The sequence below is a fragment of the Cricetulus griseus genome, chromosome 2 (genome assembly GCF_003668045.3).
Source record: "Cricetulus griseus strain 17A/GY chromosome 2, alternate assembly CriGri-PICRH-1.0, whole genome shotgun sequence".
In the NCBI taxonomy this organism is placed as follows: domain Eukaryota; kingdom Metazoa; phylum Chordata; class Mammalia; order Rodentia; family Cricetidae; genus Cricetulus; species Cricetulus griseus.
This window is the reverse complement of record NC_048595.1, coordinates 32014644-32024345: the sequence shown is the minus strand read 5'-3', so window position 1 is coordinate 32024345 and position 9702 is coordinate 32014644. Positions and strand designations below refer to the sequence as shown.

At 51.7% G+C, this 9702-nt stretch overlaps 1 protein-coding gene across 1 annotated transcript; it reads left to right on the top strand.

The window, feature by feature from the left end:
- Positions 1–92: 92 nt before the first annotated feature.
- Positions 93–5527, top strand: Edn2 (endothelin 2). Its single transcript, XM_027399129.2, has 5 exons — positions 93–402; positions 704–860; positions 2164–2286; positions 3137–3235; positions 4922–5527. The coding sequence occupies exons 1-5, from the start codon at positions 339–341 to the stop codon at positions 5013–5015; spliced, it is 537 nt and encodes a 178-aa protein (XP_027254930.1). The 5' UTR covers positions 93–338; the 3' UTR covers positions 5016–5527.
- The last annotated feature ends 4175 nt before the right edge of the window (positions 5528–9702 follow it).

The following is a 9702-nucleotide window of genomic DNA, read 5'->3' as shown; positions in this document are numbered from 1 at the left end:
CTTCAGAACTCCGAGGGGCCCCGGGCCCGCAGGGAGCCTGGAGACTTCAGAAGGTACTCCAGCGCAGCCAGAGCCCAGCCTTCCACCTCCCTCCCCCTCACCAGGAGGCCAAGGCGGGCCAGGCACCCAGGGAGGAGGCGGTGTCCCTGGCTCCCTGCCCAAGGTGCAGCAGCAGCTAGGCGAGGCGGGGCTGGACCAGCAGGGGCGGGCACCCTGCCTGGTATTATAAGAGACGGTCAGGACACCTCGGCAATGAGCTCCCAGCTCGGCTTAGCAGCAGGACGCTGGCGACAGGCGCTCCCTGCTCCCCTGGTCCAGCCAAGCACTCTGTTGCTGCTATGGTCTCCACATCTGCCGCCTGGTGCTCCATCGCTCTGGCTCTGCTTTTGGCCCTGCATGAAGGTGAGCTGCCATCCCTCATTTGTTTCTACCCAGGGGTCTATCCATTGGTATCTCCTCCAGGGGCACGGTGCTTCCCAAAGCCAACTGGGAGCAGAGAGCAGGGAACCCCCAGTAGGAGCTGCCTCTGCAGAGTGCAGGCACAGCGCTGGTGGCTGGGACTTCCCCAGGCTAGCAGTGGTTCCTGAGCATCAAGAGTGCCAACTTCCTTATTATGCAAGAGGAGGAGCCCTGCGGGTCCCCTATCCCAGGCAGGCCAGGTGCCCTGACCTCCTCTCCACCTCTCTCTCCCTCCTGTGTGCAGGGAAGGGCCAAGCAGCTGCCGCTCTGGAGCAGCCAGCCCCGGCACCCAAGGGCCGTGGCCCCCACCTGCGTTTTCGCCGCTGCTCCTGCAACTCCTGGCTTGACAAGGAGTGTGTGTACTTCTGCCACCTGGACATCATCTGGGTGAACACTGCAGGGTGAGCATCCACCAGGAATGTGGGAGAAGGTGGGCGTGAAGGCCTCTGACAAACTGCAACTGCTTGGCTCGCTATAGGACTCAGATAGGACACTGGGAGAGAACCCAGTCACCGTTACTAGTTATCAGTCAACCTGGGGACCGCCCGAGTCAGGCAGAGTTGTGTACCCTTCCAATCCTCACAGTAGCCTGTAGGAAAAGTGCTAGCTCCATTTCCCAGATCAGGATAACTGAGGCTCGGAGAGGTGAGGCAAGCTCTTCAGGATCACACAAGAAGAATGCCTGATGGACTCCTTTCCGAGTCTAAGGATGCTAGAGCCCACCCACACTTCCCCTGCAGAGAATCAGTCTATACATGACAGCAGCCATGCCTAGGCCATGCTCTGTGTGCTCACTTCAAGTACAGTACCATCCATCTGCTGAGCCTCCAGCCTTCCCACAAGGCAGGTACTGCTGCAGCCCCACATAGATCAGACAAGAAGTCTGCCTGGGATATCCTGGAAGGAGCCGGAGCTGGGTTCCGCCTGCCCCATGCTGCCTCCAGGCCCCTGCATACCTCAGGTTGAAGTTTTTGTGTATGTGTGTATTTTTTTTCCTTCTCTAAATTGCATAAGGCAAGAGAAGCTGAGCATATAAACATGCGTAGAGCTAATCCACATCCAAACGCTGGCTCAGGGCGGATACCCTGCCAGTCCCTGCGTGCCAGGTCCACCCTGAATCACTACAGCTCCAACCGCCAGGCCACCTAAAAACAGCTAGGTGTTGAGTGGACTAGCCTCGGGGCCCTAACTCTGGCTCTCTTGGCCAAACTGCATCAGAGATCAATCCAATTACACATGTGCATACACTCACACACAAACTCAAAGGCATATTTGTCACACACACCCCCCCCAATAAATGGGGACTAACTAGAGGCAACTTGGCTGTGAGCTGGGTGCTTCACTCTGGCAGCTGAACTGGCCTGCCTGACTTCCTCATGGCTTAGAGAGGGGCTCCTTTGAGTATAGAGGACCAGCCCAGGCTGCCTAAGAACTGCAGACTCCATTCCCTACATTCCCCTACAGGAGCTCCTAGCAGAGCAGTGTGCAGAAACATTGGTAGAAGAGTTAGTGGCTAACTTACTATGAGAAGGGATGAGTGGTCACCTTTCTAGGCCATCCTGGAGGTGTGGCTCCCGTGTTCATTATAGACCTCTCTGCTGCCCAGTGGTATGTTTATCTAATCCTGTGTCTCTCCTCCCTTTCTCTCCTCTCTGCCTCCCCCCACCCCATGTACACACTACCTTGCTGGCTTCCCGCCCACAGACAGACAGCTCCCTACGGCCTGGGAAACCCGCCAAGGCGCCGGCGCCGCTCCCTGCCAAGGCGCTGTGAGTGCTCTGCTGCCGGGGACTCTGCCTGTGCCACCTTCTGCCATCAAAGGCCCTGGTAGGTGGACTCTTAGCCTTCAGGGGTTAGGTGACTGCTAGCTGGGACCAGGCCTGGAAGCAGGGTATCTGGGAGACTAGTAGAAGGGCAGAGGCCCAGAGGAGACAAGCAATGTCCTAGAACCCATAAGTATGCTGGGTCCACAGCAGAGTCCCTTCCTGCAGAAATACCCTGAGTTCCTCCCTCTGCTCAGCTCCAAGGATTCTGGAAGCACACATCCCCACCCCTGGGCAGGAGTGGCACAGCCAGGTTATGGATAGCCCAGCCTCAGAGAGGGGCAAGCCTTGTGTCAGGCCCACAAGGAAGCAGGCCCAACTGGGCTTCAGGCTCTGGTACTTCATAAGTTTGTTTAGAAAAAAAAAATATCATCTGTAGCTGGCAATCTATGACAGGTACTAGAGTTGTCATTATGTCAAGGAACTGGGATACAGGTGCCAAGTCTCCTTGGTTTTTCCATCTGTGAAGGGGAAGGCTGCATTCCTCCCTTCCCCTTCTTGGACCATTGAGAAAGTAAGGACTGAGTGCTCCAGTTCCCATGACAGTTTACGAGAAACTCCTCCTCTGGGGCTCAATCTTGGGCTCCACCCCTGCCTCAGTTTCCCCTGCAACTGCAGGTGGCCAGATTCTGGGAAGGCCAGCCACCCATCTGCCTCTTTCTGAGGCTGAGAACACATTCCCAGTAGCTCAGTTTTCCTTGGTACCCACCCCGCCCGGGAGGGAAGGGTGCCAGGTGCACAGTGTGGAAATGGATCTGCTCCAGAGGGCAGGGGTGGGGGCTGGGCTGGGCCTCCAGCCAGGTAGCTTCAAGGCTCTGGCCAGCCCCTCACTTGTTGCCACTCTATCTATCCAGGCCTGAAGCTGTGGTCACCCCAAGCAGCCAAGCTCCAGGGGCTGTGTTAAAGACTGGAAGGAAGTGGACCACTGAGGGAGACCTCCTCCGAAAGCTAAGGTGAGGGTGATTGCATGGTTGATCATTTTCTGTATGCTTTACATGTTTGCTGCACTCTCTGTGTGAGGCAGGATTGGGTCTTCATTGTCTATCCTAGGTAACTGAGGTTCAGAGAGATGACACCACTTGTTTAGACTCACAGAGTGTCCATCCTATCTGGCTTATGTCAAGAGCCTATGTTCTTTTAAAAACTAGATTTATTTTACATGCATGAGTGTTTTGCCTGAATGTATGCATGTACATCACGTGCATGCATGGTGTCCTTGGAGACTGGAAGAGGGCATCATCTGTATGTAACTTATGTGCTCTAAGAAGAAGTCATTGGATCCTCTGGAACTGGAATTATGGATTGTTGTGAGCTGCCATGTGGGCTCTGGGAACAGAACCCTGGGTCTCTGCAAGAGTAGAAAGTGCCCTTAATGCTGACCCACCTCTCCATCCCTGAGCCTGTTTTCTTAACTACTACATTCTGTGGCCATCAGATGTAGATCAGGCCTTCAGGGCTTTGACTGGGAAGAACCACAGTTATTCATTCAAGCATCTTCCCTACACTGGGGCTTGGAGTGAATGACTCACTGTGTTGTTCGCTCTTTCGATACTCCCTAAGGGAGCTCCCCAACTTGGTGGCCACAGGTGGTTCAGCACAAGGCCCACAAATGTTTGTCCAAGAAACCTGGCTTGAGGACAGAAACCTTACCTTGGGCCATTCAGCAGAGGGACCCAGGGGCAGTTGGTGGGACAGAGACTACTAGCTGAGAAGCCTACATCAGTCACAGGCAGGCTTCATGAGCTCTGGCTTGGGGTTGGGCTTCTCTGTGCTGCAGATATTGAAGCAGGGAGTTTGCAGTGTCCATCCTGCAAGTTAGAGGTGCTAATATGAACCGAGTATGTCCCTGTGGAACTCTGAAGGCCTTGGCCATGCTTGCCTCTGCAACCACTCATCCTGGTGGCAATTTGGGGTTTTTTGTTGTTACTGTTGTTTTGTTATTGTTTTGGTTTGGTGTAGCTTGGTTTTGAGGCAGGATCTCTCTCAGTATGTAGTCCAGGCTGGCCTTGAGCTCAGGGCTATCTTACTGTCACAGGTCCTCAACTACTGGGTCTAGTTGGTATCTTAAAAGCCCCCCATAGAGAAAGGGCCTCAAAGAGGGTGAACCCTGACCAGTCCCCACAGCCTGGCCCTGAGACACACCTTCTCACTCCCAGATAGAACTCTTAGGGTCTGGAAGCAGACAGTAGAAAGTTCCCAGAGCTGTAGCCATGACCTCAGTCAAGTTCAAAGGGCCATGAGGACTAGCTGTGTGGACAAGCCCACCTTGCAGCAGACAGTAAACTTCAGACAGAGTAAGATGACACAGTTTAGGGTGGAGAAAGACCGACACCAGGAAGAAAGGACATTTACATGACTGTGCACAGGCTGTCTTTGGCCGACCCCCTCATCCTGGTTTCATCTGATGCTGAGCACAAGCACTGTCAGTGTCCCCATGAGCAGAGAAGTTCCTGGAACCAGCTCTGGCCTGCCCAGACCTTAATGTGCAGACCTTGCTTGGGGCTGTGGCCACACTCTGACCTAGGACAGCTGTTACCAGAGATCTAAGCAGAGGCTCTAGGCTCAACTACTTATCTTCTAAGGGAGCCCTGGATGCCCTGTATCTTCTGATATGCTAACTGATCTTTCTCCATTTCCAGGGACATTTCTGCCACCAAGCTTCGCTTTGCCAGGCTACAGCCAGAGGTGACAAGAAAGTCCAGTCCAGCATACTCTAGACGGAGAAAGAGATAACCCTGTGAGCTGTGGGACTACTGAGAAGGAAGCTCACATGGAGACAGGAGGAAATGGGCAGTGAATGGGAGACCCTGTGCCTGTCTTCTGGGCCAAGACCTCAGCCCTGGCTAGCCAGACCCGTCCGATGGGTCCAGCACAAGCTCTGGCCTCTCTCACAACAGCTCTGTACCCTTACAGGGCCAGGGCCACCCTCGGCACCTGAGCAGCAGTGCAGCCTCCCAGAGCTGGCTGCTGGCTACAGTCCCACTTGAAGGCGCTATGTGAGGCCAAATGAACATGCTGACTGTGTCCTGAGGATTGTCCTGTTTGCTGGACTGTGATCCAGGAGCAACCCCACAGCAGGACACAATTACCTAAGCCACACCTAGAGAGGACAGGGCATCCTGATGACTGACATCCTGGCTGCCCCCCATGGTCCTCTTTGGTTCCTCCACCCTAGAGGCATTGCAATCTTGTTCTCTTGGGAACTTTTTCGGGGAGTGGGCAGGACCTGCTCTGCTTCACTTATCTGTATATAAGTTATTTGCTCTAAGAACTTTTAAATTTTTATTATTTATTTTAATGTATTTTTTTAGAGCCTCAGTTGTTTACTTATGAACTCATGTTTGTAATAAAGGATAGAATGGTCTTCTAGGATTTTGGTCTCGGCCAAGCAGAGGTGAGAGGTTCCTCCCAGGAGGGATCATTTGGGAGTTAAAAGGACACAAGAAAAAGAGGAAAGTCCAATAACGTGGGTAGCTGAGACCCAGGTTCCCCCGTCCCTTGCTGGGTTTCTCCTCTCTGGGCTTTTGCCTGTCGTGACTTAGACAGCCCTCTGCAGCTATGACATCTGGACTCTGGGTCATATACTCACAGCAAACAAGAACACATGGTCAATCCCTCTTCAAGCACATATTTGGAAGAAGCTAGATCCATGGGGGTGCAGAGACCATCTTCAGCTCCAGGAATTTTGTCCAGCCAGGACCTGACTGGGAGGCCACAGCATATCTGTCCTGTGACAAGTGGAACCAGATGGATACATGTCTGTGTGCAACCTGGTGGTCTGCAATGGGCACCAAAACCTAGCCTTAGCCAGGGCTTGGCCTGAATCTCATTCTGGGTCTCAGAAGGTCCAGGAATGAAATGTGATACTTCTCTGACTGATGGAGCCCAGGGCTGGAGCCAAGCAGCACCCTCTCTGGGCCCAGGGACAGCCTGTGGTCTGGAACATTCCTACAGGCAGCTGCCTGGACGCTTGGCTGGCTGAATCTCCCACAAGCAAGCTGTGTCCTATTCCCATGGCTGGGAATGGCTGGCTCATGCTGGGAGAGGCAGGCTATGACCTGAGCCAGCTGTCAGGAAATATTTATGGAGCAGGCAATAATCATTTACATGCCTGCTATAACCCTGCCTTCTTCACAAAGCCAACCCCAATTTCCTTCTGGGAGAACAACACACTGGTACGTTTTGAGCTCCCACTGTTCACCAGCATGCTTCATACTTTGTTCAGATTAACCTGTTTTGTCTTCACAACAATGGGATGCAGACTTCATAGCTCATGCTTTCCAGATGAGGAAAGTGATGCACAGAGAAGAGAGGAGACTTCCCTTAGGTGGCACAGCAAGTAAACAAAAACATCAGGATTGGAATTCAGAATCTATAGTACATATAGTATATATGTATATATGTATGTAATAAAGTGTGTTGGTTGAATTCGTGGATCTATACTGCAATTTGACATTGAACTTTCCCCTGCTGAGCCTCTGTTGTCTCATCTAGAGAATGGAAAGTGGTAATTCTCACTCCCAGGATGGTCAGAACAAGAAGTGGCAAGCTCTGGCCCCAGGGCCTGGGAAATAGAGTGTGGCTCCATCAGGCTGCATGGTGACTGGGATGGGTACAGAACCAAGGGACTATGTGGGGACAGATTGGGACTGGCTGAGGTGTAGGAGAAAGGATCCCACACGAAAGTGGCGCTCCTTCTGTAGCCTTCAAAGACAAGCAAGAGACCAGTGAGATGGCTCAGTGAGTAACAGCACCTGCTGCCAAGACTCATCATTACCTGGGTTCGATTCCTGGGACCCAGGACATGGAAGGAAGGAACTGACTCCCAAAAAATTGTCCACTCACCTCTACATACACACTGTAGCAAATATATACCCTCACACACACAAAATTAATTAAAAAATTAAAAATATAAAATAAAATAATTTTTAAAAAGGAAAAAGATAAACAAAATTGGAACAGAAGGAAACCAAAATCAGGATAGATATGAGCAGGGGTTGGGGAGCAAGGTGGTAAGTTAAGTGTGGAGTGACAGAGGAGTCCTCAGAGAAGCCCTGTGACTGAGGCAGGCAAGGAGAAACAGCTGGAGATAAAGCCACAAGGGTCTCAAAGGGTAAATCATAAAACGGGCTTTTTCCTGTAGGCCCGAGGGAGCCATGAACAGTCCGTGAATGGCAAGGAAAATTGTCAGAGGCAGGCTTCAGAACAATGTCCTTCAGGGCTGAGAGGGAATGAGTGAAGAGGAGGCAGGGAAGTGAGGTCACATCCTAACCCTGGAGTGCTGAGATCTCTTGGACATGAGGCCATGGGGACAGCCCTGCCATCCTAGGCTAGGGCACGCTGTCACACTCCAGCTGGGCTGGCATGGGAAGCTACCATTCCTGGCATGGCAGCCTTCCATTCAGACTGGTCCTGCCACCTCCGAAGCCCAAAATCCACAGCCAGTGGCCAGGGCTGACAGCACCAGGACCACCCTGGAAAGAGAGATGAATGTCCTGGTGAGGAGTATGGAAGCCACAGTGGAGAGTGCTCACCACTTTCACCTCAGACCTGGAACACTGGTCAAAGTCTAGAGACTGACAGAATGGCAAATACTGGCCGAGATGACACCCATTCTCTTAGTTCCTTGGTCATAAAAAGAGATATCTGACTTGTGCCCTTTCCTCAGGAGACCCTGTCCTGTCCCATGTCTCTTCACAGGAGCAGCAGAGGGCAGAGCCAATGGGGCCATATGTACTCAGAGTCTTTCCCACAGCCTCGGGGTAGCAGAGACCCAGCAGTGGGGGTGTGGCCTGCAGTTTGGGAAGAACAGAAAAGCTGTGAGCCTAATATAGACCTGGGAAGACCCATGTTAGGATTTGGGGAACAAAAATCTCCCCCTTTTCCTGCCTTTTCAATAAACAATAAATCTTTTTCCAAGTTTTAATTTCTTTTTACAATTATTTGGAAGAATGGTCACGTGCAAGCCATAGCAAGTGTGTGTGTGGGGGGAGGGGTCAAATACCATTTGAGAAAGTCAGTTCTCTTTTTCCACAATGTGGGGCCTGGGATCAAACCCAGGTGTCCTCAAGTTTTGAGGCAATCACCTTTATCCGCTAAACCATCTCACGAACTCATTTTCTAAGACTTTTTAAAGCAAAATCATAGTCTGTCAGCTGGAATCCTAGACAGAGAGAAGCTGTAAATGGGCATGACCCCAGTTTCCCTGTGGCGCGTGTGTAGGGGAAAGTAAGCTGGGGAGCTGGTAGGAACTACAACTACACATGGATGAGGTACAAGCCAGGCCAGGAAGGCTGCTGCCTGAACCATGGCTGCTTTCAGACATGCCTCATCCACAAGCCCAGGGAATTCATCACACACACACACAAACACACACCCACACACACCCCACCCCAGCCACCGCCTCCAATAGAGTCCAGGGTCAGTTCAGATAAACCATTTGCCTCAGGGCAATAAACTCCTGGACTGAGGCCATCCATTCATTAAATGATGAGAAATAATCGTCTTTGTGGAGACGATGGTGATCTGTGCTGACAGAGGTGGCCTCTGCCTGGAGGGCCAGAGAGCTGCCCGACACAGAGATACACACAGGGCCTGAAGCGTCCTGCAAGCTGATGGGCTCCTCACAGCAGCCTTACACAGCAGATTCTACAATTATTACTCCCATTTCATGGATGAGGTAAGTTGGGCGTGGTGACCTGCACCTAGGAGGAGAAGGCAGGAGATTGCTTGAGTCTAGGAATTTGGGCTAGCTGGGCAAGATAGTGAGACCTTATCTCTTTAAAAACAAGGAAGAGGAAGAAGAGAGGGAATGAGACAGAGGAGGAAAGGAGGGACCACTATACTGGCACCTGCCTTAAGTCCCAGTTCTCGGGAGGCACGGGTAGTCAGATCTCTGAGAGCTCGAAGCCAGTCTGGTCTACAGAATGAATTCCAGAAGCCGATCTGGTCTACAGAATGAATTCCAGGACAGTCGGAGCTACACGGGGAGATCCTGTCTTGAAAACAAAAACAAAAAGGGTGCAGGGAGATAATGAAACCCTATTATTTCATTTGTTTTATTGTCACCTGTTTTTGTTTTGAGTCAAGGTCTCATGTAGCCCACATTGGTCTGAAATTCAAAATGTCCCCAAAGATTGAACTTCTGATGTCCCTGCCTCTATGTTCTAGGATTATAGGAAGCACTGGGGATCAAGTTCAGGGCTTCATGTGTGCTAGGCAAACACTTTACCAACTGGCTTGAGAGGCCATCTCCAGCTTGGTTGTAGCTAAGCTGGCTTTAGCCCTTAGCCTCTTAAATCTTGTACTCTCCTGACTGACACTGAGCTGGAACCTTGGGGAAGGGATTCCAGGGTGCCTTCTTGGAGGATGTGGCCTAAAAGAACAAACATCAGTTGAGTAGGGGGAAGAAGGTCCTAGA

What these genes read in the sequence shown, in the direction of transcription:
- Edn2 (XM_027399129.2), top strand. Translation starts at nt 339, where the DNA reads ATGGTCTCCACATCTGCCGCCTGGTGCTCCATCGCTCTGGCTCTGCTT. An exon ending in ATCTGGGTGAACACTGCAGG is followed by an intron (nt 861 to 2,163) that starts GTGAGCATCCAC and finishes TCCCGCCCACAG; the next exon opens with ACAGACAGCTCCCTACGGCC. An exon ending in GACCTCCTCCGAAAGCTAAG is followed by an intron (nt 3,236 to 4,921) that starts GTGAGGGTGATT and finishes CTCCATTTCCAG; the next exon opens with GGACATTTCTGCCACCAAGC.